This window comes from Xiphophorus couchianus, chromosome 14 (assembly GCF_001444195.1).
Source record: "Xiphophorus couchianus chromosome 14, X_couchianus-1.0, whole genome shotgun sequence".
In the NCBI taxonomy this organism is placed as follows: Eukaryota; Metazoa; Chordata; class Actinopteri; order Cyprinodontiformes; family Poeciliidae; genus Xiphophorus; species Xiphophorus couchianus.
The window spans coordinates 19,342,604-19,370,417 of record NC_040241.1 but is presented as its reverse complement, the minus strand read 5'-3'; the positions used below and the strand labels follow the sequence as shown (position 1 = coordinate 19,370,417).

Below are 27,814 nucleotides of genomic sequence, written 5' to 3'. Positions count from 1 at the left end.
TTATTCACATAAATTCCTTTTCTGTTGTCAAACAGCTAAATTAATCTGATTTATTACTTTTTCTTTCATTTGGAACTACCATCTACAGAATTCACTTTGTCAATAATGGGGAAAACCATCACAAACACCTGCAAATACTTTCAAACTTCTCTAAATCTGCTGGCCTGTCTTATAGTTTAAACACACATATTTTAATAAGCATCAATACGCACATTGGAAACCATTTTTTCCACTATCGCAGAAGCTAAAATCTTCGACCGTTAACCAAAGTCAGAGGAAGTGGATTGGTTTTGAAGCCAGAGAGCTGATTCAAACGTGAGGAAGGAAATATAGAGCAAAAAGATTAGGGTGATGGTAAAGAGGCATTCCAACCTCATCAGCAAAAAGTTACCAAGAAAGGTTTTTCCACTGATCAGTGAGAATGCTATGGATATTTTCTCACATGGTATATTTCATTAAATGTAAATAAAAACATCTTCCCCAAAGTAAAACTCTGTTACGTTCTTTTTATCTTTTTTGAGAGATTCCTGCCTGAGAAACTTTGTGTTGGTCTACCATATAAAATACATTGAATTTTAGCACCACAATGTGACAAAATGTGGAAAAGATCTTTTTAGGGGATTGACCCAACCTGGATGACCCTGTTCAGTAGTGTCATGTTCTGCTGGTATAATCTCTGCTGTACCTCGTCCTTTTATTGACTCCGGTTCTGTTACACGAGGATTTGAAAATTTCCACTTCGGATTAAATGAATGGTTGTACTACGAGTGGGCTCTCATTCATCCGTGGGTCAGTTAAGGCTTACCAAATGCATCCCTGTTCTGCGTTCAGGCAGAAAAATTTCCCCCGCCCCCGCCTGTTATAAGCTGCTTATCGGAGCACATTATTGACCTTTGACCTTACTGGGCAGTGAAAGGATCGCCCTAATCTCCAGCCTCTGCTCTCCGTCCTTTCGTGTCGACTGTACTTTATCTGCAGAAGCAAACCCTAAAGCCTCCAGGAAATTAATAACCGCAAAAAAAAAAAAAAAATCCAGGAAACATCAGTAGCCGAGTCGTTAGCTGAGGACTGGCGAAGTGGCTCTGGACAGCATTGACTCTCCGTGGAGATTTGCGTGTAATATGGAGGAATGAGCGGCCATGTTAAACACAGATCAACTAGGGAGGATTTGGGCCCGATACAGGTCACACCAGCTTAGGACGGACATGTCCAGATCGTGGTTCAGCAGCAAAATACAGCAGATATGTGGATTTAAAGCGTCACAAAGTCCTGATTATGTTATAAGGAAAAATAGTCATACACTGTATGGGTTTTTCTTCTGATAATGAAATTAACTGAGTGGATTGGGTATATAAAACACATTATGATTCATACATCTAAATGTACATTTGAAATTTAAGCTGAATCTTGTCAGAAAGCAAAAGTTTGGAAGATATTTTCTTTAATGAATTCAGATGAACACATATTTAGAAATATGTATTTCTTCTTCTTCTTCTTCTTCTTCTTCTTCTTCTTCTTCTTCTTCTTCTTCTTCTTCTTCTTATTATTATTATTATTATTATTATTATTATATTTTTTAACTGTAGTGGGAGTAATTTAGTTTAGAAAAAACCCACACCCTGCCTTTTTACATTTTTTTTTTTAATAAGATCATTAGTTGATCCCACCCAGAGAAAAAAATCCTCTAAAATGAATACGATCAATAGTATAACAAAATGGGAAAAATTATTTCTTTAACTTACGAACCGAAAAGCAAATAAATCAAGCACAGTTTTAGTTTCAGTGTTTGCTTTTGTTGGACATAAAAACAAAATTGTCAGTTAAATAATGAATAATAAGTATGTTTAAATTAAAACGCAAGCTTACATCAGGCTGATTTTTGTCTAAATTTGACAAGCCACGAAGCAAAAAAAATAAACTGGATCTCCAACTTAAAAAATTTAACTAATTTGTTACATGCAATCGAATTAAGTTTATAAAATTGTATTCATTTATGTTGATTATTTGTAACAAATGAACTATTTTTCCTTTTAGTTGCATCACTTGTTTTATTTTTTCAGCGTAGGTGTTTGAATGAGGTTTTATATGTTTTAACGAAAATAGACTAGAACAATTTAATAAGGCCTCAACGATCTGTGCTTCAAATCTTAAGCTAACCGAACGAACAGATTAATCGATTAGCCATGCATGACTTCTCTGATGTTATTGATATTGAATTACTGCCATTTTCTTTAGATTCTCATGGAATAAGAGCTTCAGCCCTCATAAAACCCAGGAGGCATCTGTCTTATGAGGGCTACTCTTATGTTCTTAAGCGTGTAAATGGAGATATTTCTGTCTAAATCCAAGCAAACAAAAAAAAATGGTTAATCTCTACATTGAATGGGGCAATATAATAAAGTGAGAAATGAGACGTTTCAAAGGTTGTAATGGATGTCAACTGATCCTCAACATGTTAATCTCCATGATAAATGTTCCCTTTTGATTGAGCTGCTTAGTGCCGCCTCTAGATTTAGAAAGTCTTTCGTAGCGTCTTTTCTCAGCTTGACAACCGTTAAAATGGGAAAAAAACTGAATATATTTTAGTTTCATCTGTGATTTAAAAGGGCAGTTTTAGGTAAAATTGACTTTTTTGAGCTTTACATCACGTTATGATGTTATTATCTCGTCAAAAACATACTTGGAGTTTTGCTTTTATTCGTTCATGAATGTTTGAGAAAACCTTTAGTTGCCATGGCAACCATTCAGCTGTGCAAAACACCTGGGTGGACGTAGCCCCGCCTTCGAGACGCAGCTCCTCCTCTGAGCTGCAGTTTCCAAGCTTCTGAGCTTCCATCTCACAGAGCAGCTCCTTCAGACTAGCCAGCAGCAATTAGTAAACACCTGGTGGATTTCTGCATCAGCTGAGATCATTGCATGAGCTACTTCTTAGTGAAACACTGGCAAAAATGTCGCTAAAGGGTTAATAGAGGAGACATGTTGTGATGATTTCCTGAAGGCGGAGTTTCAGAAAGAGCAGGAGCTTTCAAAGAAACTGAGACCCAAATTGAAGGTGTTAAATTACAAAGTCAAATTTCTTTTAAGTCATATTTGATATATAGTATTTTTATAGCAACTGAAGTTAACCTAGTTACTTGACTGTGCTATAAAATGACACTGTAGGCCTGGAAAACACTCTTATCTGCTTTTCTTCCTCCCATTCCTCTGTCTCACTCTGCAGAGTCCTTCATCAATCCAATTATCTGGACAACGGGAGAAGGACAGGCATGGAACGCAACAGAACCATGCCTGGAGAAGTGTTTTGGATCGCCTCTAATCAGTTTCACCACTGACCTGGATCTCATACCGAGGGCCAGACCAACGTCTTACCTTCTGCCTGGCGCTGATTAAAGAGTCCGTCTGATTTTGGTGTTTTATCTTGTTATGGTTTACCCTCTTCACCGCTGGACCGAACTGACAGAACAGACTAGAAGCATGTGGCTGAGCTCTTTGACTCCAGCCATGAACAACCTTCCACTAGCTCTGAGTAAACAGAGTCGGCGGGGTTTGTTGTCCAGGACCAGACCCTTCAGGTTCGTGACAGACTGCTGCCTCATGACGGTGCTGAGCCTCGTCTTGTTTTTCAGTCTGGCTTCTTGCCAGAGAATGGACCCTTCGAAGCATCCCATAGTCAGCACCAACTACGGCAAGCTGAGAGGCGTCAAGAAGGACCTGAACAATGAGATTTTAGGCCCGGTGGAGCAGTACCTCGGAGTTGCCTACGCCACGGCGCCCATCGGAGACCGACGGTTTCAGCCGCCGGAGGCGCCGGGGTCCTGGCAGGAGATCCGCAACGCCACCCAGTTTGCCCCAGTTTGCCCTCAGAACGTCCACGGGGTTCTGCCGGAGATTATGCTTCCGGTTTGGTTCACGGATAACCTGGACGTGGCGGCGGGATACATCCAGAACCAGAGCGAGGATTGCCTCTACCTCAACATCTACGTGCCCACAGAGGACGGTAAGTTCGCTCTGTGAAGTGACGGGGTTGGTGGAGAAAAGAACAAATGGGTTTGAGTTACTAAGCATTGATGCTTTAATTCTTGTGTCTGTGCCTTTCAAGCTTTCCAATCTTAGAAAATTCTTATAAATACACAAGGAAATACATTTTTGTCATCAATTGTTTGGTAGAGAAAGCAGACCTCTCTCTCTTTTTTGGCCTGGAAGATTTTGTATGTTCAAAACTCATTTGTAGACGAGACATTTTCAGACTTACTTTAAAGGTAGAATATAGAAATTATTACCACTTGTTGGTAAATCTGGCATTAATATAAATCAAATCAATATAAAATAATATACACTGTTTCAATAGGATATCACAATGCTAATGCTAATGCTGCATCCGGACAGTAATTGTCTAGTTAAATGTTTTTAGCATTTCCTGTCACTTATGTTTGAAGTTTGAATAAAAAAGCTGCTCAAATGAACTGAAACAGGTAAAAATTGCACTATTTTTGTGTTTTTTAAGTGCATGTTTAAAATAGAAAACATTTCTCCTAACAACTATGATTAGAAAAAGTTCAGTTTCATATCTTCTAAAAATTTTCCAATAATTTCTGTGACTTCTACTTTTTTCTTTGACTTACTACTTTTAAGGAGTTGCAGACAAGGTGACAGATTAACCGAAGTCTAATTCTGCAGTTGCTGCACACTGTCAGTCAGCTGGCTGAGGGAAAATTTTCTAATTTTAAGACGAGCAAACGTTGGTTTTTCACCGTGAAAAACATAAGTGTTCATGCTTATAAAAATTAGCTGTGATTTCTGTCTACCAGTGCATTTAATCAGAAATCATAAGAGCTACGACAATCAGAAGTTTATGGTTGATTTCTGATCTTTGTTTTTCTACAGCTTTGACTTGATTCACATATTTCATATTATTCCAATTTCTCTTTAAGGGTTACAATATAAGATCATTCTGCAAAAAGGATTTTTCTGCCATTTCTGGCATGAGAAATCATCAATAATTCATGCTGGCTGCATGGGCAGCAGGTCTGTGTGCATTTTGAAAAGCAGGCTTTTAAATAAAGTCAAAATGTCTCCATAACAACTTCCACAAAGAAAATGTTTGTTGTCAATGTGTCCTGCTGGAGTTCAGGTTTGGTGAAAGATTGTGTTTTTGAGTTTCTTACTTGCTGGCCATCTGTGAGGATTCAAACTGAAAATGATCCGAAAGGTCTTAATATTCAAGTTCTGTAAAACTTCAGTTGTCTTCATATTTTATTAAATTTTTTCCTGACTGTGTCTATTTGTTTAAGAAAATAATAAGCAGGTAATCTTTTAAAACACGGGTCTTGTTCTCTAAAGGTTTATTGAGTATCTGTTTCATATCAGCGTTTTAGATCAATCAGGATAGTCTTTTAGTTTTTGTTTTAGTTTTATTTGAATTTGAGTACAACAGCATTAAAACAAATCCAAAGAAAAGAAAAAACTTAAACTATAGTTAAACTAAAAATAAAAGGAAAAACAGAATACAAAGCAACGTATTTCCACATTTAAGTAATTAGATGAGCTGAAACTGGAATATCTGACTGTGACCTTAAATCAGATGTGCTTCAGTTTTTTTGTTTAAGAGATACTCGAAATAAATATTAATTTCTGCTCAAATGAATCTACCTTTTTATAACAAAAGCTTTTATTGTGTTTTTGAGTTGACAAATTCAGAAGTGATTGTTAAGTATTAATATGGCTCATACAATAGACATGAACATTGATTTTAGTTGGCTAGTTACCCATGTCAGGCATGTTTGAGGAATCCTCCAGCCACTAGATGGCAGCAAAGTGTTTCCAATATAATAACTGGCATGTGTGGAATATGCATCAACAGGTTTGATTAAGATCAGAAAGTGATTAGAGGCAAATGTTCAATTAAAAGAGGTTAAGGTAACTCAGCAATAGCTATCATAATGAATATACCAATGTTTAATATTTCTTCTAGAATTTTTGTAATTTCTAAAATGAGATCTATTAAATTTTTTATTTAGACCCAAAGCTACAGTTTGTTTTTGAGTTTTCAAAAACCCTGTAGTTCATTTATACATATCCAGTAAATATCTAGATCCCAGCTGCAATTGGAGATTAAAGATATTATTTTAAGAACCAATCCTTTTTAGTACTGACAGAATCTTTAGAGATTCCTTTATTGCTGTTTTGTTTTCAGTTTTTCCTGTTATATTACAGCAAGAGATCTGTGTTTTGCTTTTTTAATGTGTTTTAATCCCTAAAATGCATTTAAAAGAGTAGAAGATTGTTTTACACATAACGAGTTTGACAGGAAGTTGCTGGAGTTTTAATTTCCCTAATCCAATGGACAAAACTCATCATAGCATCGCTTACAGGAGCTGCTTTGTTGGGAAGATATTCAGCAAAGAAACACACCAGTAGTTCTGCTATTCTTCTCTTTTTCTTTTTTTTACCTCACCTATTTATTATTTGCATTTATCTTGCCTTTTTCAAACAGTTATGCTCTATTTATGCACAGTATCACTTCTTCCAGTGACTCATAACTAAATTTTATTGCAAAAACAGAAAAACACAAATGATAAATCGCAAACAAAATCAGTACAGTTGTGTTATTACTTATAAGATGTGATAAGCGTTGTTCTGAGAGTCTTAATCTGCTTTGGTTCTGTTAGAGGGTTTCTGAAATGAGCTGATGACTGAATAATAGTTCGCCTGACTCCTCTGGAGTCTGCAGGTGATTTATGAGGAAAAATATTTGACTTTTATCTCATTTTTTTTGTGGCATGAACCCTTTTTTTTTTTGCTGACTCTGTGGAGATTTCTGTTTGCCTAGCCACAACTCGCGGTGAAAGCAATAAAAAAAGAAAAATATTTCTTTTTCTTCAGAGGATCCGATAAGGAGTCTCCCAGCTTCCATCAGCGCTCCGTCTTGCAGCGCAGCGTGTTTGATAACATGTTAGAAATGTTATGCTTCTTCTTTATCTCCTGTATGAGCTACACAAAGCTTTCTGTAAGTCTGCAGGAATCCTGCTGCAGATTTTACTGGCTAAACATGGAGCGTTCAGCCAATATTGACTCATGCTGAGTCAATTTTATGAAGGAAATATTCTGTCAAATATCTGTTTATTGCAGAGAATTATACAAACATAGAAATAAAAAAATAACTGATTCTGATTCTGCCAGTTTGTTGTGCCTTAAAGAAGAAAAAACTTATTTTGTTTTCTATTTCTTGGGCGCTCCACCCTTTGTAAAGCCGCCCTGGGTGACTGCCATATCAAAACCTTTCTCTGTTTGTAAACATTTTGCTCTGCAAGCAAAACCCAAGGTGTGGGGTCTCTGCACATCTCTAGTTGTGTTTCAATTACAAATGTGCTCAAAATAAAACATGTGGTGGGATCATCATGCTGTGAAGTAAGTAGCTAAAATATATCTGGTATTCAGACTTTTATCTGGGGTGGATGTTTATATTCAAACAGGGCAACAAACTTAAACACTCAGTCAGAACTACACTGCAAATCTTACCAAGTATTGTTAGTTTCTAGTGAAAATATCTTACTACACTTAAAATAAGACAAAACTGGTTTACAAGTAACTTTTCTGAAAGAGATAGGGTCTTGTTTTAATTGACTAATTCCTTAATATTCGTGAAAAAGTTTTCATAATAAATAAAATAATCTGTGGAATCAGTGGAACTAGTACTTTTTGAAAATCTATTTTAAAGGGGCTGTATTGTGTGTTTATGTGTTTTAGTACAAAATCAGGTAACTATGTTAACTTTAGTTGTTACAAAAATACTAAATAAATCAAATATGACTTAAAACAGATTTGACTTTGTCATTTAATGTCTTGAAATTGAGCTTCTGTCTCCCTAAAATCTCCTGCTCTTTCTAGAACTCATCACATCGCTCCTCTATCGACCCTTTAACTAGTTTTTTCACTGAGAAGTTTCTCCTATAATGAGCTCAGCTTTTACTCAGCTCCACCAGGTGTTTGCTAACTGCTGCTGGCTAGTCTGAAGGAGCTGACTGGGGGACTGCTGCTCCGAGGAGGAGCTGCGTCTCGAAGGCGGAGCTAGGTCCAACCAGGCGTTTTGCACAGCTGAATGGTTGCCATGGAGATTTAAGAATTTCTGAAACATGCTGGTTTTTGATGAGGGAGTAACATCATAAAATAAAGCTTAAAAAAGGACACCTTTATATTATTCTTTAAGGAATTATTGGCTCCTATATATAGCTAAAAAGTTTCTTGTATGTTTTGTCGTATTTCAGGTGTACTTTGATATTTCCACTAGATATTAGACCAAATACTTATTTTTTACACATTTTTGCAATATGGAAAGAAATTGCTTAGAATTAAGCATGCACATATGTTAAAATGGCCCAGTCAAAGTCCAGAAATAAAGACTGGGAGGAATACATTTGAAATACCAGCAAAATCCATCTCAGGACATTTGCCAAGAAATAAAATGGTCCAATTCAAGACCATTTACATGCTGTCCTGTTTATTTCCTTCCTTGAAGTCGTTGGTTTCTGTGTCATAACGAACTCTGAACATTCCCTCACTCCACGTTTTCTGCGTTCCCGTCTCCTGACAGCTCTAACACACCGTCTCCTCCCCCTCTCCTCTCCAACACTGCAGCCCTCAACACCTCGTCACGGCCACTTTCAGCTTCTGTGGCTCAAAAAGCACACGACGCCACGCATCACATTTCACACACACACACACACACCCCTCCCCGTCGTCTGAGATGCGGTGGAAATGTAAAATAACACATACAGGAATGTATATGGTACACACTGTACCAGCAGCTTGCTTACATCCTGTCCTGTTGGTGGAAATGTCACACAGATGTAAAACGGATTCCGACTGCGGAAATTTATTTGCATGGAATATCAGTATTCACGAAGCATCCTGAGTGGTGTCAGAAATCATTATTAGTGTGGTGTGTGCAGGTTAATCTCTTTGTTTTCCGCCTCTTTTCCTCCCACTCTTGTTCTGAATATTTTGTTTGCAGCTCCTGCTGAGAGGAGGACATAGACTGCAAAAACAGAATCTTACAAAGTATTTTGTGTCTAGTTTCTAGTGCAAATATCTTAGTATACTCAAAATAAGACAAAAACTAATGGTAGCACTTTATCAGAAGTGTCACTTGGTAAATAATGACACTTTTAATGCAAAGTTACATTAAAGTGTCCAATAAAAGTCTATTTTAAATGTCAACTTTGTCTTATTTGGCAAATAATGACACGTTTATTGCAAAGTTACATTAAAGTGTCCAATAAAAGTCTATTTTAAATGTCAACTTTGTCTTATTTGACAAATAATGACACGTTTATTTCAAAGTTGCATTAAAGCTTGCATTAAAACTGCCAATCCTTGCCTTATTTGGTTAAAAAATTACATTTTAATGTAAAGTTGCAATAAAACATCCATTAAAAGTCTATTTTAAGTGTCAGCTTTGTCTGATTTGGTAAATAATGATGCTTTTAATGCAAAACTGCATTAAAAGTTGCATTGAACATGCATTAAAGTGTCATTATTTCCTGACAGCAGTGACGAATATTTAAGAAGACTCCTTCATGACAGTGTCATATCAGTCTAATGCAAACCCCTTCAAATAACGTGTTACCAAACTAACTAACAAGTAGCTTTTCAGCAAGATATAAGAGTTTGTTTTAAGTAAATTATTCCCTAATATTGATTAAAAAGTATTAGTTCCACCTGCAGATTGCCTCACTTATAACATGGGAAAATGTGTTACCAGTGAAATAATCTGGCTTTTAATCAATATTAAGCTCGAGAAAATTTACTCTAAATTAGTTTTGTCTTATTTCAAGTTCACTAAGATTTTGTGCTAGAAGCTAGACCAAAAATACTAGGTAATGTTTTGTGTTTTTGCAGTGTAGGGACTTTGGTAAATTGGATTAGTGGAACAAAGATAACATCAGGTATTGGGCAGCAGTTAAATCTGAGCTTGTCGCTTGACACATATACATTGAGTATGCTCTAGTTTAAATTTTTTTCTTATTGCTATTTTTCATTCTCTTCCAGCCTCCGGAGGCTTCGTTTTTGAATCCTCCTGTCATTTTTTTAGGGCACCCTTTAGACAGAATCTTTTAAAATCTCCTCCAGTTTTAAGTGGATTAATCCTGCAGAATTGCTTCTTAATGCTTCCGTCGTTGCAAAAGGGAAACAAGTGGAACACTCTGACATGAATGCATGCTTGCTTATAGATAAACATTTTTGGTATCATTTCGCAATTACTCGTGGCTCTTTATCCAATACTTAAATGTTTAGCACATGTTGCAAAGAAAGCCATGCCTTTTTATTATTTCTATTTTCATCTGCCTGAATGTGTTGGTGAGATTACAACAGTTACATATTTAATTCATCGGTTGCTAATGTTTCCTCTGGAAAAGGATTTTAATGTTATATTTGTAACATATGACCCCCTTATTGCCAATATTTTCTTAGCAAGTTTAAAAAAAAAAGTTATTTATACTCTAGAATCGTCTGAGGTAAAAGTACAGTTCAGTTGTTTTGAAGTACAGATAAAAGAAGCATTTTGCCTGCAGTAGGTAGTGCAAAAAGTATTCTTCAGTTCTAAGAATCATAAAGATGCTAATAAAGGAGTCAAGCTAACACCCTAGCTGTGAAGCTAATAGCTAATTAGACTGGAGCCTGTTCAAGGGTGAATTTCCACCATTTACAGCAACTCAAAGTCAAAACCAGTTTGGAAAAATACTTTATGAGATCTTAATAGCTCTTTTATACCTCACTGGTTTTGCATTAGGATGTCGTTTAAATCTATGTACTATTTATTTTAAACAAGGATCATTCCTGCTGATGCACAAAATGTATTAAAAGTTTGCTAAAGTTCAGCAACATTCACTGAGGTTTTATTAGCTTCCCTTTCCTGTGAACATAATCTTATGTTTTGTTTTCTTGGACTTAGAGTTAAGGATATATCTAGTGTGTAATTGAACAAATTAACACCCAAAATGTTCAGATATAAAAAGCAGTGGAAACATTTCCCTCTTGAAAACAATCCAAGGTTCAAAGAATGTTCCTGTGTATTGATTTAATCTTTAGATGGAGGAAATTCCTTTTTGAGTGGACAACTAGATTAGTAGATTAGCTAGTTAGGAAACAGAAAGTCAAATGACTTACTATGACTTTTTATATGTATCACAGGAAGGCAGAAAGAGAGCAGTTTAGCTTTAAACTGACGAGCTATTAGCTTAACTGTAACATCTTTTTGCTCAACTCTTCCTTGTTATGTTGACTCTGACTAGATTAGCTTGAGTCTAGAGTTACTCTTTGTGGTTATTAGCTTGAGTTTGACTAGATGCTAGCTCATCCCTTACTGGTTGTTGCTTGATTGTAGTTACTTGTTAGCATATCTCCGACTGCTTGTTGTGCAACTTTTGCTAGTTATTAGCTTGAATCTACCTTGGTGAATGCTTGAAACTGCGCAGTTGCTAGCTTGACTATGACTGGTTATTAGCTTGATTGTATACAGAATCAGGCTAGTGATTCTAAATGATTAGCTTGATTCTGAGTTACTAATAGTTTCATTTTGGCTAGTTATTTGCCTGATATATGGTGTCAAGAAACTATTTTGAGGTTTAGATCCTGTGATTGTGTTCAATAAAACACTAAGCATAAAACAATACGGTGATTTTTCAACAAAAAAAAAATCTGGCATTAGTGGGTTTTATTTGCAGCAGATTAGACACAAAATGGATAGAAAACAGGATAGATATCAGCAAGGTTCGCACACTGTAAAAAAACATTTTCTGACTAAATGTAACCCTCTCTCTCAGTTAAGAGAGTTTCATCTCAGTTAAGTGGTGCCAACTTTAACAGTTGCCCCCAACACTGCTTTCTTATTGACATTCTCTCTTCTCATACTTTTCAAAATACTTAGTAAATGCTATTGCTACAACTTCAATAAAGTTGACCTAGCTGTCTTTTGCAATTATATAAAACTAAAAATAATTAGTTCAGAGAAATAAAAATATTAACTTATTTAATTAAGTTTTAACTCAAGTTGACTTAACATAACATTTTACATTTTTATACCTTTTTAACTCCTTTCTAAGTTAAGTCATAATGTTCATTTTGTGTTGGGAAGCTAACCCCACACACTGGCACCAAAACTTAGTTTTTAGATGGAAGTTGTCCATCAACATTTCATATTCTTCCCCTAAGAATCTGTGTCTCAATGTCACTGACTCTAGGTTTAAAAACCCAAAGCTTGTGATGAATTCTGCAGGTTGCCAGGGGCAACCAACCTGTCAAGCTGCCTGATGCATCCTGTCCTGTTTTTAAGGCTTTTTCTCTTCCCTGTACATAGTCATATATAATACATAATACTCTGTGTAACCTTTCCACCCTATAAATATTATGTTTCACCACCCTACGTTAATGATGGATGGTCTTGGATTTCCACCGGTTGCAGTAGAAAATTAACTTCACAGTTCAACTGTTATGTGCAATGTTAATTATTACCCATCTTGTTTCACCTTTCCTGTGGTTCTATAATATTATGTTTTAGGCCTAAGGGAAGCTGGCAGGGTGCTCTTTCTCACCAAACGGAGGGAGGCTGGGGTCTCCATTGGTTCCTTTGGAGACACATCTCATAAATCATAGAAAGAGGTTTTCGTGTGGCTCCTACCGAGTCACACTGGGTCGATGGATGAGGCAGGGAAAAGGAAGGACCTCCACCGCCCCCAAGCTTGCAGAAAAACCCATGATTCTCTCAGCAGTCAGCAGCCATTAACACGGAGCAAGCCTTCATGCTAAAGCTGATTTTAGTGTAAACGTGTAAATGGTAGTGTTAGCCCTTAAAAGAAGGAAAATAGCAAGAGAAATGATCACAGGAGACAAAATCACGGCTCTTCCACTCACTCGAGTGTATTTAAGCTAACGAAACAAAAATATTCTCATGACAAAGAGAGCAGCTAATAATCACATCATTTTTGCACACCATTTTTGTATAATCTTTTTAACTGCAAATTATTTAAACTATATTTTTCAACAAAACCAAGTGTTTTACATTACTTGCATCAACTGTACAGAAATCATAAGTAGGCAGCTGATTATTCTTATTTAAACAAATCAAACTGCCAGACGCCATAACGGGACATGAGGTCTCCTGCCGTTAGTAACAAAGCTAAATTAGATAGCTGAATACTTTTCACGCTGCACATTAGCGCCAAACAAACTATTCTGTGATGCAAAGCAAACTAAATACATACACGGCTAGCATTCTCTTACAATTCTTACCCCATTAATTACCTTAAAAGAAGGGAAATAGTAAAAGAAATGATCACAGGAAACAATCACTGCTCTTCCACTCACTCTCTTGTATTGAGTGAGAAAAAAGCCACTCAAGTCTCTTGAGTCCCCCTGGTGGACCTCGCAAGTCACAGCACTAAACTAACCCCTCTTCCACACAAAGGCAATTTAATTACTGGACATGGAAAAAGGCTTAAGTGGCGAAATGAAAAATCTGCAGAAAGTGCCAGTTTTCCAATTCAACTAAATGGGACGTATTATGCAAAATTCACAGTTTGAATTGTTGAAATGTTGTTTTTGTACTTCCATTTGGGTCTCTGGTGCTTCTAAAAAGAACCCAAGTTCTTTAAAAGAATACCAAGGTAGTTTTTGGCAATAAGTTAATGTTTTTTTGGTGTTTAGTGAAAAAAGCTGTTTTAAAAACCTCTCGAATGTAATGTCACAAATCAGCAGGCACTGCCCGTTACCTAGCAACCCAACAGAGTTTCTCCCGTTACCTAGCAACCCAGGTAATGGGTTGTTAGTGTAACCAAGCTGAGTTCCAGGACATTTGGTCAGCTGATTTTACCGCTGCATGTGCTGTACAACTACTGCTTGTTGTTGGCTTGCCATTCAGAAACCACTGAATTCTTGTCTTTTGCACATTTTAAATCAAATTAAGTAATCATATAAATGCAGATAATCAAAATAAATTAACCTAATATTAATAAAGTCAAACTGATCAGCATTGTACCCTGCAACAATGGCCATTGTGGAGGATTCATTATCGTAGAGCTTCGTCAATCAAACAGTATTCTTAGTTTAAGACATCAATTTAAGACCACATTTGGGATTTAGCAATTAATTAGTTTAATGGCCTGAAAAGTGCTATCTGTAAGCACCATTGTTGTGATGACCGTATTGTTTTTGCAGCTCATTTCTAAAACTGCTGATCAGCAGATTCATTGTCTGGAGCCAAATCAGCCACTTGCCACGTTTTTAACCAGCCTAATGTGTGGTAAGCTTGGGTTTCATACCAACAAACTGCTACAAAGGCCCCTTTTAAGATGTTCGCTCTCTTCAATTAGTCGCCTCAAGAAGGAGACGCATTGGTTTTGCCAGATAGCCCTTGGAGATTTGATCTGCTAACCTCAGCGTTGTCAGCGATGCGCTTCTTTGGCTGAGCTGCAGGGTGCGAGCAGAGCGCCCCATAAATTATTCCATCCAATACTTCATCTATCTCCATGCATCAAGCTCAAACTCCAGAGTCTCCCCATCCTGCAATATTTCAATTTTCTGCTGAGATTCATCAAGAGGAGTTCAATACTAACACAATAATGCTCACGGCGTCCGCTGGGCCATGCTGCAGCGTCGTCAAAAGGGCCGGAGTTGAATGAAAACAAAGAGATAAATAATAGAAAGAGAGACGAGGATGCCGGCAAGCAGCAGTGGAAATATGAAATACATTCTTTCTCATGTCAGAGAAATCCTTGATTATTCTCTTCTAGCTCTTTTGTATCAGCACTCTCTCCAGGGAGGCTCAGTGGATACGTGTCACGGTGCAAAGATGGGAGAAAGGCGGGGAAATATAGATCATACATCTTTCTACAGCCAGGGACGAGCGATGCAGCTCACACATCCTTCATCACACACCCTACAGTTTTCATTAGTGCAAGTCTGCACTCCACGACCGAAAGACAAACTTGAGTCTTTAATAAAATAGACAAGGACATGACAAGAAGCAGAGTCTGATTGAAGTTTGTGATCTGGAGATTAGGTTGGAGGTCAGAACACCTGCAGCCTTGCTGTCAAAATTATGGAGTCCGTCTCAGTTTTTGCACCTGAAGTGAATATCGTCTTCTTGTTCTTCTTTTTCGCTTATTGACATTCTCCTGTCATACGAGAAAAGGCCGCGTCTTCTGTCTGCCTTTCAGAAAGTTGTTCATTCCACATAGAAACAATACAACTTCTGGAAAAGTACTTTAAACAAAAATCTGTTGTATTCGCATCACATTAGAGAGAAGATCAGTGACATTTAGTTCAGTTTGTTTCGTTGGAAACTGTTCCAAATGATACAATCTGTTAACTTTAACTAAGGTAAGGGAATCTGATTTGTATAACACATTTTCAGCAAGAAGGCAGTTCAAAGTGCTTCACATAAATTAGAAGGAAATACGAACAAAACAACAAACCAAACGGTAAAAGTATAAAACTAAATATTGGTTCCCCATGTTTAATAAGAATAAGTAGTTCATAATTTATAAACTAATAGGAGTTTCTCTGGATCTTAAGTTTGTTTGTTTCTAACATTAAGTATATTATAATAAATACAAATCTGTCTGTCTGAACAAACCAGCAGACAGTGTTGAATGTTCATTAATGTAATCAAGCATGTGGTGACAGTGGGGAGTCATTCTGTGAAATTCAATTCAGTTTATTTTAGCATCAATTCATGACAAATACAGTTTTACAGTTTATTTATACAAAAAGCTAATAGTTAAGCATTCATTTTTGTTCTTTTTGAATGTTGTATCTATCAGTAGTTAAGTTTTTATGTCTCTACTGTGATGGTTTTTATCTTATTTACTCTATTTATTATTAGTGAATGCTTTTTCTGCGGGGTCTAATACAAATCGCCCTCCAGTGGATATTAAATGTACCTCGACATTGGAAAGAAAGTGAATTGAATGCAGTTTTATACATTAGACCTCAGCTGATTCACGGTTCAGTATTTGTGGATTTTTGAAACTTTCACCTATTTGCTGATTTTTTTTTTGCAGAGTATAGTAAAATATGCAAAGGAAAAGCAGCCTGAAATTTTGGATTAAGAAGAAATATTATTTGGAAGGTTTTTACTGGTCTTTTGGAAATTGGGCAATAACCATGAAGGATGTTGTAACCCTAAAAGAAATTAGATTTCTCTCTGCAGATTTATCCTGTAAAATCAAACTGATGTGAGATAAATGGTTGTGAATGACTGAGCATGAATAGAAACATTAGTGAGTCTGTTTGAACTGCGGAGAGTCCAACTTCCTCCCTCCAGAAAATGAAACATGAGGTTTGTCAGAATTTCCTGCTTAGGTCCTCGTTACTCATACATGTCCGACTTCGGCTCTTAAATCCAGACATGAACTGTGCAGACGAATCAAATGTGGCTTTAAAATGTAAAGATAAAAAGTGATGCATGGTAAAACATGGCAGAAATTTTAAAGGATTTTGGTTTCCACGTCTGGCTCTAACTCTGAGTTTCTCTCTTTGGGTCTTGCCTTGATGATGATCTCTGTCCAAACTAATCTAAAATTTCATAAATAAAATAAGATCTGATACAGTTGTAGATCATTTATTATATGTTTTATATTTTAAAGTGATCACATTTAAGTTGCAAAACTTCCTTTCTGTCAGATTTTGGAGCCTGAATAATCTTTAATTTAATATCTTCGTAATAATGAAAGGAAAATCATTGCTCCCATTTTCTGGTAAACCTTAACAGTCCAAAGACTTATTCAGGACCAAAATTACACATTTCCTACTGTTGTAACAGTGGGCCAAGCACAGACGACCCCAGGATGTGCATATCAAATGTGAAAATTCTTCACTTGTTACAATTGATGGACATGGAAAAAGTCTTGAAGTGGTTGAATAACAAATCTGCAGAAAGTGCCGGTTTTTCAATTCAATTAAAGGGGGCATATTATGCAAAATTCACAGACTGCAGAGATCCATTTGGGTTTCTGCTATTTCTAAACACAACACAACCTCTTAAAAAAAGCAACCCAGCTAGTTTTTGTCAAGAAGTTAATGTTTCTTGAGTCGTTTTAAAAACATCTGGAATGTAACGTCACAATTCAGCAGACACTGGTCGTTATCTAGCAAACCCAGCAGAGTTCCGCCCGTTACCTAGCAACCCCAGCAGAGTTCCAGGTGGCTTTCCCCTAAAACACCTGAAAACTGAGACTAAAATCTCATTTTTCTAATAATGATTTAGTGCAAAAAATGTACTGAACATGTTTTGTATAGACCATAGAATTGTCTTAACTTGTCCAAAGAAGCATAATAAGTCACATTTAGTGGATTAATATAATTGAAGTGATAACTAAAATAATTGGTAGTTGCAGCCCTAGCAGTACTTAGTAATTTAAACAATATTTATTCCTTCGGTTGCATCTGAAGGATCAACAGTGAACATACTGGGATCTTCAGAAAGGAAACACTTTGAGAGGAAGCTGCAGGAAGTGTTTGAGGAGGAGCATGGCGGATCTGTTCCTGTTGGGCTGGGCCTGAATGCCTGAAAGACCTGGTGTGTTCTGCCTTTTGCTGCTCTCTGAATGAAGGAATTAGCAGCAGCAGCTCCAGACTATTTATAGCCCAAACGCCAGAGAGAGACAGAGAGAATGAAGAGAAGTCGAGGTTAGAATATGAGCGTTGATGCACGCGTGGGTGGATTTTAGTTCCCTGCATCACATGATCACAACAATCTCTGTCTCATTTTGCTTCATTCATGCCTGTCCTCCCGCCTCCCACTCTCTCTACATTTATTTCTCGTATGAGTGTCCCCCACATCCCCTCTGGTTTTCTTAAAGATTCCCAGTCACCTCCATATGCTTTGGATGAGCAGTGAAGGCAGAAATAGGATCCAGCACCACAGAGTCCATTTTAAATGATCTTTTTAGCCTGCGGGGAATTGGGCCGACTTTAACAGTGCTTAGATAATAAGCTCCCAGGCTTTGGCCGCCCGTGTTCTTCTGGCTCGGCTTCTGTAGTGCAATCTGGGATATCATCTTATTTAACACTGGGACTGATGAAGTGCATCTAATGGGATTTGATGATGTCTGATACAGGCTGTCCTATCAATTAAGCATCCCATTTAAGAACCAGCGCACACTGACGGACCTTACTGGGGACTGGAGAGTCCTTGGGTAACACTTACCTGCTGGCCTGTTAAACTTTACGGGAAAAAAGCAACATTTATTACATTTATGTCAAAAGGATGCTATATTTGAGAGGATGGGATTACTTTGACATAATTTAATAAAGGTTCACTATACTTACTATATAAACTATATGTATACAGGAACCCCAGATGACATTTTAGTTTTGGTTTGAACTCACTTGCAACTCATTTAAGAATAGAAAAAAAACTTGCTAGCTCTGTTTCCGTTGACTATATACTTTCTCAATTTGCCATTTCTAATATAATATAAATTTTGAAACTTGTTTTTGGATAAGTTTTGGCACTAGAATGAGGTGATTTTCTTCTTTCTTGGCCGAATCAAAATTGGTTTATTTAGCAAAACTGCAATGGGAACACTTTTTTTCACATGACAACTGGCTGTTACTACTGGTGGAAACCATGAAGAAGAAGACAACAGGAAGTGGTTGGGGGATGATGTTGTAGCATTTTGTTTTGATGATTTATCGCATGAATAAACATATTCACATGCAGTTTTAATTGTTTTTTATTTAATGGAAACACCACAATTTCAAAATTGTGATTTTATTTTTACATTAGCAGAATATCAAACTTTGCAAACATTTGTACTGGATATGTATTTAGTGTGGAAGATCACACATAAACTTAAACTTCTAACTAAATTTAAATGCCGATTTGTAAGATATTTAAAGTAAAAATAATATATTGTGCAGATTTTCCTCGCACTGACTGCAGTTTGACATTCAGCTTAGCTCTATTTAGAGATGAGTAGAATAAAATATCCTTTATTGCCGTACAATGTATGAAGATAAACACTCATGTATTACTTAAATGGCATCAAATCGGTCAAGATTAATAAATACAAATATTGTCATTTTACCAGATGTTAAACACTTATGTGATAATTGGCTTTTTAAATGTTGGATTCAATATTAAGCTGTGTGAAATCAGTAAAACATCTGATTTTAAAGTTAGAATTGAATCTTGCAATGAGGATATATGCTGCAAATTATAAAGCCAATGAATTGGGTTTGAAATATGAATTCGGCCCAAATATTGATGTCGCAGTTTGGAAATTGACAACAATCTGATACCAAACTTCCAGCTGAGTTTGTGAGTTTTGCCATGTTTGGTGCAGGGAAGCGTTACATCAGATCCGAACGACCGTCACGTCAGCTGATTCTTCCACAGCCTCACGTAGATTTCATATATAGTGATATGGGGGTAGGAATAAAAAGTCATAAACTTTTCTCATCTTTTATCATTAATCATTCAGTTTGTTGACACGCTTTACATTTTCAAATGCTGACTCGGCCGTTTCAGAGCAGCTTGGGCAGCGTTATGTTAGCAGAACCTGCAGCTGCGGGAAAATATCATGCAATACTGTGAAGCAGAGACAACGTTGAACAAAAATAGAGAATTAACTCATTATGTATGCGTCTATGAGCTAAAACGACATTAAATAGCTACCCTGCATATATGAAGGGATAGTAATTGTAATCCTTTATGCTGCACAGAAAGGGGAACCACTTAGATAACAAAGTTTTATTTTTTTATGTTTTATAAGTCATTTAAGAGCTCATTCAGACTCTTCTACCTGAACCCAGAAGCGGGTTGTGTTCACAGTGACTCTTATTTGAGTTTGCTGTGGTAGTAAAATTATTAGAGGATCAAAGAGCCCGGCTACCTGGGAGGCAAACCCAAAATATAAACTCAGCTGTCAGGGGAAATCAGGAGCCAGAGTTCACCTTAAGGCTGACTTTTATGGTCTACATGCTTGTAAACATACGTTCATTCACATGTTCACCATTCTGGACAGAAAAAGGGCTGACAGGCCGTAGTCATCATTATACAGTACAAGTCATGTCTCCTTTTTCTCACGTTTTTTTTTTTTTCCTTTGCTCTCCTACCTCTCATCCTCCAAACTCTCTCTTGCTCCCACATAAATAATACACCCCATCGCTTTCAATGCATCTCAAAGGGCCATCTCTTCAGGGCTTCTGAGGCTGAGGTGGCCAGGAGCAATGCATGCAAATTACCCTTCCTGCACACACACACACACACACCCAACCCCCCCCCCCCCCCCCCCACACACACACACACACACACACACACAAAGGGGTCCCTCTGCATGATCCTGCTGCTCAGTGAGTCTCCTGCAGCTCTGAATGGAAGGTGCCTGGAGAATGAGAGAGGAAGAGGAGGGATTTGAAGCAGGAAGCAGTGAGGGAATGGATGGATGGATGGATGGATGAATGGAGGTTATCCAGAGGTAAAGAAGAACATTTTGGTTCATGTGTGTGTGGAGGCGGCCATCACTGGATCTCTGCGCCTCAATGCAAGTTTGCAGACACCTGGAGAAGACGGACATTTTGGTATTTCAGCAACTCCAAAGCTACGTTACGACTGTTGCAATAGATCAATTAATCTCATGATGAGTTTAAATAAGTTTCCTAATTGTTTAAAAGGCCATTTTTTTAGAGAATAAAGAAACACTGTTTTGTGCTGGTTTTCATTTCTGTTTCTTTTTGTTGTTTTTGGTATTTTTGGATATTTAAAATCGTTTCCAGCTCTAGTGTTAAGTGTTCTTTGCAAAATTAAAGGTGACCTACCATGCTTCCTTGAACAAGTTGGGATCAGTCTCTGAGTGTTAAAAAACATGTTCATTGCACTTTTTGTGCAAAATCATTCTTAGATAATGAAATTTCAGTTCTGCCTACGCTAAGCTTCTGGCCACGTTGCCCAACTCAACATTTACACTCGCATGTGAAATTGGCTGTAAACAGATGCATACAACCATAAATCTTTGAAGAGCAGAAGTGGAGCCTTCTGCACAACCAACAAGAATACATCAAGTGGTTTATGAATTATAAGTCAACAACAAACCACTTGTCATTTTCAGCAGCCATTGTACAACTCATACAGTGATAAAATCCAGTTGAACAAACATGCTAGAGCTCCGCTTCGGTTGGGTAATGAGGCTGGGCTTTGCTGGGGTTGCTAGGTAACTGCGCAGTGCTTAATGATCGGGGGATTTTTTGAAGTGGCTAATTTTTTAGACACCAAAAAAGATGAACTTACTGTTTGTTTTTTTAAGTGCTTGGGTTGTTTTTTAGAAGCAGTTGAGGCACAAATGGAAATACAAAAATGTGAAAGATGTGGATTTTGAACAATAAGTGGTCCCCTTTTAATGCTTATTGGTGTTTGATGTTTGTTACCATTATTTATGTTACTTGTTGTTAAAACAACAATATTTTTGTTTATAACAGAAATTCCTGAGACCGTTCATTGTCCAGCAAAACTGGTTGTCGTAACATGTCTAAGTATTCATTCTTACGTTACCATGCAGTTTGCAGCAAATAAATAAGAATATATCGTATCGTTACTCCTTCCTCAAAGCCGACTGCATTAGCAGTTTGCATAACATTTGGCCAGAGATTGCTGCTCATTCATAGCTCCGGTTAAACATTCAGCGCCATGACGGCGCCGCCGTGGATCAACACTGACGCTGAAAACATTTCACAGCTTTTCCTCCGCCTCGTCTGTGCGTGTAGCGACTTCCACGTTCGCAGCGATACACACGGCACAATTAGAGATGTGAGGTCAGCGTAGTGTCTGTCACGGTGCAATCTGCTGCTGCGACGCCTTCAGATGGCGACTTCTTGTACACAGCTTGTCGTAAATCATTGAGTCCGCCGTGATCTGACAGGGTTTCTGCTTCAGAGTCACGACAACAAGAGGTGTCTGAATGCAAATCTGGAGAATTATGAAATAAACAGGAAAGAAAAATAAAACACAGGCAGAAAGGAAACTAAACTCAACCTGTGAATGCGTATGTACGTTTATCCACCATAAATACATTATTATTTTATTTTTTCATTTTATTTTATTATTTTATGTCACTTTATTTTATTATTATTTTTTTATTAAAAAAATTATTTCATTTTTATTGTATCTTACTTTTTATTTTAAATTAATTTTTTATGTTTTATTAAAATTTTAAATATTTTATTTTATTATTATTTTAATTTTTTTTACTTCTTTTTATTGTATTTTACTTTTTATGTTAATGTTATTTTTTTAATATTTTATTTTATTTTAAGATGTTTTAAAATATTTTTATTTTATTATTATCTTATTTTTATTTAATTTTTTAATATTTTATTTTAAAACATGTTATTTTATTATTTTATTTTACTTTATTTTATTATTATTTTATTTTATTTTATTATTATTTTATAAAAATTTTAAATTCTATTTTATTTTATTCTGCTCTTGGACCTTGCCGTTTTTCTCCTCAGTATTCTGCTCGGCCCTCAGAGCCCATTACGTTGTAGCTGCAGGTCCAGTCTTTAGGTAACAGAAGAGATTACACTGTTAGTGCTTCGGTTTGCTGTAGCTCAGTGAGATAAGGCCGCCTCAGAGCGAGAGAGCGCGATGGCAATTGAACTGTCCTAACTCATTAGAACAACATACGTCCTGCTTCACCACTGATGTCAGCTCTAGTTTATTTCCCCAACGCCTCCTGTATTTTTCAAGTCCAACAGGCTTTCCTTTCAGGAGATTTAAGGAGACAAATTAATATTAATGAAAGTAACCATTGACAGGCCTAAAAGTGACATTTTTTTGTAATAGATCGAAGCGATAATGAAAGAGAGTAATAAGAGTGAAATGGAAAATAATACGTATGCAGGCTTGCATCGACATCCTGGCGTCCTTCCTGGTTCTTTGACCTGAGCTGCTCCCTTTACTCAGATCCCTCGGTGTTTTACTCTGTCTGCATTAGCAGCTTTAGCTCATCCGCTCACTGGTTAGCAACGTCCCCCTGCTGCAGCCCGATGTGGAGTAAGCTCTTACGAGGTTCATCTGGGAGGCAGGGATGGATTTGGATGGAAAAAGAGAAGCTCAACAATGAAACGAGGCCAGGCGAAGAAATGTTTCGACTTCTGAGATTGCTGCTTGCATTTCAGAATAAAAGCATGTGGTTTTATTTATGGCTGTTCACTTAATCTGAAGCAGACAGTATGTGTGTGGTAACTCTGGAGGAGCTGCAGGGGTCCTGTGTACATAAATCTTGGCTTTATGGAAGAGTGTCAGGTAGAATAGTAATTTTTGATAAAATTTTCTATTTGGTGCATAGATGCGCCATGTATTGAAAATAAATAAAAAAATCTGTGGAAAAAGGTTCTTTAGTTCAGACGTCAAGTTTATTTGTAAAGCACATTTTAACAACAATGCAGTTTAAAGTTTGTTAAATCATAAAAAAATCACAGTAAACATTATATCTTGCCAAATTTAATGAAAATAATCAAGCAAATACACATCAAATATATTGATCAATGTCCCAGTTTTATGTTTTATGGTTCAAAAGCAGCTCTAAGCAGTCTAGATTTAACTCAGTGTTTCGGCTGTTTTGCAGTTTTATGGAAGTTTGTTCCAGATTTGTGGTGCGTAGAAGCAGAATGCTGCTTCTCCATGTTTGGTTCTGGTTCTGATTCTTTAGAGCAGAACCAGGATACCTGAGGGTTCTTGAAGGTTGACTAAACGATCAAACTAAACCAGAGAGAAAGCGTTTAACTTTTTGGCTTTTTGGCTGCGACGTTCTGACAACATCATCCCCACTGTCAAAGACTTAAGAAGGGCATTGAGGACAAGACACCGTTGGTATAAATCAATGTATTTTAATGGTTTAGTCAAAGTCCTGAGCCGAGCACAATGAGAAAATTTGGCAGATCTTGAAAATTGCTGGAGAATAGCTGCTTTCTATATAATCTTGGTGAGGTTGTGCTACTTTGTCAAAACAGTTGGGTCTGTTTTTCAGCTTCTGGACGTTAAAAGCTGGCAGCAATATAAATGTATTTGTTTAAAATGTATTTTTTCTTTCATGTCATAAATATTCACCAATATCTGTGTTGGTCTGTCACACACAATGTGGTTGCAAAGTGACGAAATGTGGAAAGTAAAAAAACTAATACTACCGTAAGAACTTTAAAATGTATCGCATTTATAGCATTTATTGTTTCGTTTATTGTGATAAATTACTGATTATGTTAAGAATTTTGATTTATCGTCACAATAAATTCCAATTAATGACGTTTAAAATCCCCATAACACCATCCTTACTATCACAATTGATAATTTTGCTATTTTCTCTGCTGTTTGTTCAATAAAAGATTTAATAAATACCAAAACATTTTAAAATACAGATGCGGTGTGCCTTTTAGTGACACAAATCACTGTTTTTGTGTAAATGATGTTTTCAACAAACAAGTTACAAATGGGAACATTTTTAAAGAGCATTAATTGTGTTTGGGGGGACTATAAGTACTGTGACACACAGTCATGCAGTTACCTAAAATAGAAGTAATGACTCGTTCTTATTGTCACTTTTATTGTTATCACAATCATCTTTTTGATCTCAGTAATCATCAGTAAGGCTGATCATACTGGTCAGCCTTTTGTGTTGCTGAAATGATCCAAAGCGATTCAAGGAGAAACCTTTTCGCTGCTCCTGGTGGGAAATGCGTTCCACTGCAGCAGACATTAGAGGTCGAAGCCCTCACGGCCGCTCATAGCATCAGTTATCTTGAACTGCGTTTGAAGGTTATTGCACAGATTCCTGCTGCCTTTATTTACAGCAGGAACAGCCGAGAGCCTGAATGGCTGTTCAAACACAGATTGATTCCTTTTTTGTTTTTCGTAGACGTAGCAGAGGGGAAGACAATACACCCGCAGAGATTACAGCGGAGATGAAATACTAAATGAAATGGCAACCGGATAGCTGCGCCTGATGGCATTTTGATCGCTCGACATAACAACCTTTCACGAAAATATTCTTTTTTTTCCCCTCCACCTCCCCCAGCCTCACCCTCCATGTCAGACAACATGAGAACTCCTCGGCTTCAAAGGTTGGCTTAATAAGGAGCGCGCTTAGCCGTGCTCACAGAACAGAAAAATGTCAAAATGTGTAAAAATACGGGCTTTTCTGAACTGTCTCCTGCAGGAGCAGGTAAACAGCGGGCGCTCCTCTTAGAGAGAGCAGGGAGGCAACAGGGGAAAATAATATACCGTAGTGGCTGGAGATCTGCTCAGAGGAAACAGAAAAACACAATTTTCACCAGTAAAACCCACATAAAGTGCGATGCGTACGTTTCGCTGCTACTGTTTCCAGATTTTTCTTCCAGGCAGCCGTTCTGTCCTGTAATCTGTGGCAGCAGCTTTGAGCAACAGTTTTACAGGCTTTCTTCACTTTTATTTTCCCCAGTCATAATCAGATCAATGTGTTCAGGATGCTTGAAAAAATATTGCAGTAACACAATGAAAAAAGTAATGACAATATTTCTACACTCAGACTTGCTAACTGTGAATTAATCCTCCTTCAGGCCAAAAGCAGTAAGTTTAGATTGTTTTTATTCAACTAAAAGACACTTTAATGGGTTCATTTCTGGTCACACGGGCGTTTTGTGAAATATAATGTAATGTGTGCTTCTTATGACATGCTGTTACTTTAAATAGTGCACGCGTCTTGGGATGAAGGGTGTAAATTTGCACTGCTTTGTAACGGTTTACGGTGTGTTTACGTTTTTTGTTGACAGTTTTTTTTTTATTTCTGTAGTCATGTTTAAGGCTCACCTCATGATTGTTTTGGCTGAAAAATATTAGCTGAATTAAGCAGAAAAGTTTAGTGTGATTTATCCAAACCTTCAGAATTCAGCAGTGAGTGAATTTTCATCAGTGCAGACAGAGTGTATGCACAGCGCAGCTTGAGATTATGCAAAGTTATTATTGGGTCACTGCTGCAACATTTGATGTTGGATAGATGGATAAAATTCAGTTGCTTGTTAAATGTTTTATTAGTTGAGAATTTTGACCTAGAATCATGCTTCTTCACTGTTAGAAGCTGAAGAATAATTTTTTTAAAGTGTGCATTCAGGCACAATGAAACACAAGAAAAATGCATTGCACAAGATTAAGCTAATCACCTTGTTGATGCTAAGTAGCTGTTTTTCATAGATTCAGCTGAAGAAGTGGGATCGAACTGTGTCTTTGTAAACAAAATGTGGAAAGTTCAAGTTTAAAATTGATTCTTTTTGACACAACAGAAAATCATTCTTTGAGTTTTGCTATCTGACTGGTCAAAGTTAAGTCAAACATGCAAAGAAAATTAGTACACAGTCCAAAAACTTTGAAACACCTTGACAAAAATGCAAAGTTAAACTTTTATTGGATATTTTAGAGAAGCTAAGAAGCATTAAATTGGTTGTTTTTTGTAGCCCTTACAGCATTATTAATTATTGATAGCCGATCTCAAAGTCTCTTGGTTTCAGGGATATCATACAACCCTTAGATCTAATTACTGCCCAGTTAGGAGGTGCATTCTGCCTCCTGTTAACTGTGGGATAATTTCGACGGAGCTGTAAAGCACATATTTGTCCCGGTAGCGTTTTCATGGCTGCCTGAACGGTTGAGCCCACGCTTCTACAAGGGGAGAAAATGGCTGTAACCTTCATGCTTATTCAGTCGTCGACGCTCTGTAAATGTCACTCCGTGCGCCCCCCCCCCGCTGCGCCGCATGTCTCTGTTTTCTCTCCATGATTTACAGGATCTGTCCGTCATCTGTTCAGGTGAAGGTTTTTAATTACTGGCTTTGATTTCCTGTCGTTTTGTAACATAACTCCTTTAATGAAGCCAACCGGACATTTTTATCCCACCACATTTGAACAAATAGCAGCTTCATTTTTATTTTCTGCTTCGTCTTATTATTCCTGTCTTTTTTTTTTCCAAGTGGAAACCCTTGTATCAGCATCCCATTCATTCATGGCCTCCTCTATTTTTCTTTTTTTTCTCCTTTCTTTTCTTTCTGCCTGCCACACTCTTCCTCCCCATAGACTCGCGTTGATCGATATTTCTCGAGCTTTCTATCTTGAGATTCGGAACGAGGCTCCCAGAGACGGCGGAGGGGGGGAAAACAAAAGAAAGTTGACAGAAAGAGAAAAATGGGAGGTTAGAGAGGAAAAATATGGAAATAAATAACAGAAAGAGCTGGCTATTTGAATACATTTTTTGCTTTTTGTGCAGTAACTAGACATCTTGAGCGGGCTTTTCGTGATTTAAACGTCAACATAGTAAATGACTGCTCTGCAGCCTGTTTTCTGTTTATTGTATCCCCTCTGCGTTCAGAGCCAAGGACAGAGAAATAATGTCTAATATTGAAAATGTCAAGGCCTGCAGTCGTTTTCATGAAATTATATAAACTGATGAGTGATTTTAAGTGACAAGAGTAGCAGGCTGGTTTAAATGGATGAATGCGAAGGAAAAACTCTGCAGCCCGTTTGAATGAAAAGTTGAATGAAAAAGCTGCAGCTGTGACCAAAACAACGAAACACAGGAATACGTATCGCACCATTTTAACCTTGTGAGATTGATGTGAAGCACCTCGTTATGTGTTTATCATTCAACATTAAATTTAAATCTACATAATGTGACTCAGTTTGCTGACTGGCTGGTTGGGCTGAGATTCAGATTCTACTCCAAGGACGCTTCAACGATCATTCAGATCATCCGACGTTTATAGATATTTTATTTCTGCGTCACGTTGGAAACGTC

The 27,814-nt window shown here is 37.1% G+C and overlaps 1 protein-coding gene across 4 annotated transcripts in view; it reads left to right on the top strand.

The window, feature by feature from the left end:
• nlgn2a (neuroligin 2a) overlaps positions 1–27,814 on the top strand; it is a 245,369-nt gene that overhangs the window by 95,978 nt on the left and 121,577 nt on the right. For all 4 annotated transcript variants that reach the window (XM_028038897.1, XM_028038898.1, XM_028038895.1 and 1 more), the window contains exon 3: positions 3,221–3,997. In XM_028038897.1, the coding sequence (XP_027894698.1) occupies positions 3,424–3,997 (574 nt within the window). In that variant the 5' untranslated portion in view covers positions 3,221–3,423. The remainder of the gene's footprint in view (positions 1–3,220; positions 3,998–27,814) is intronic.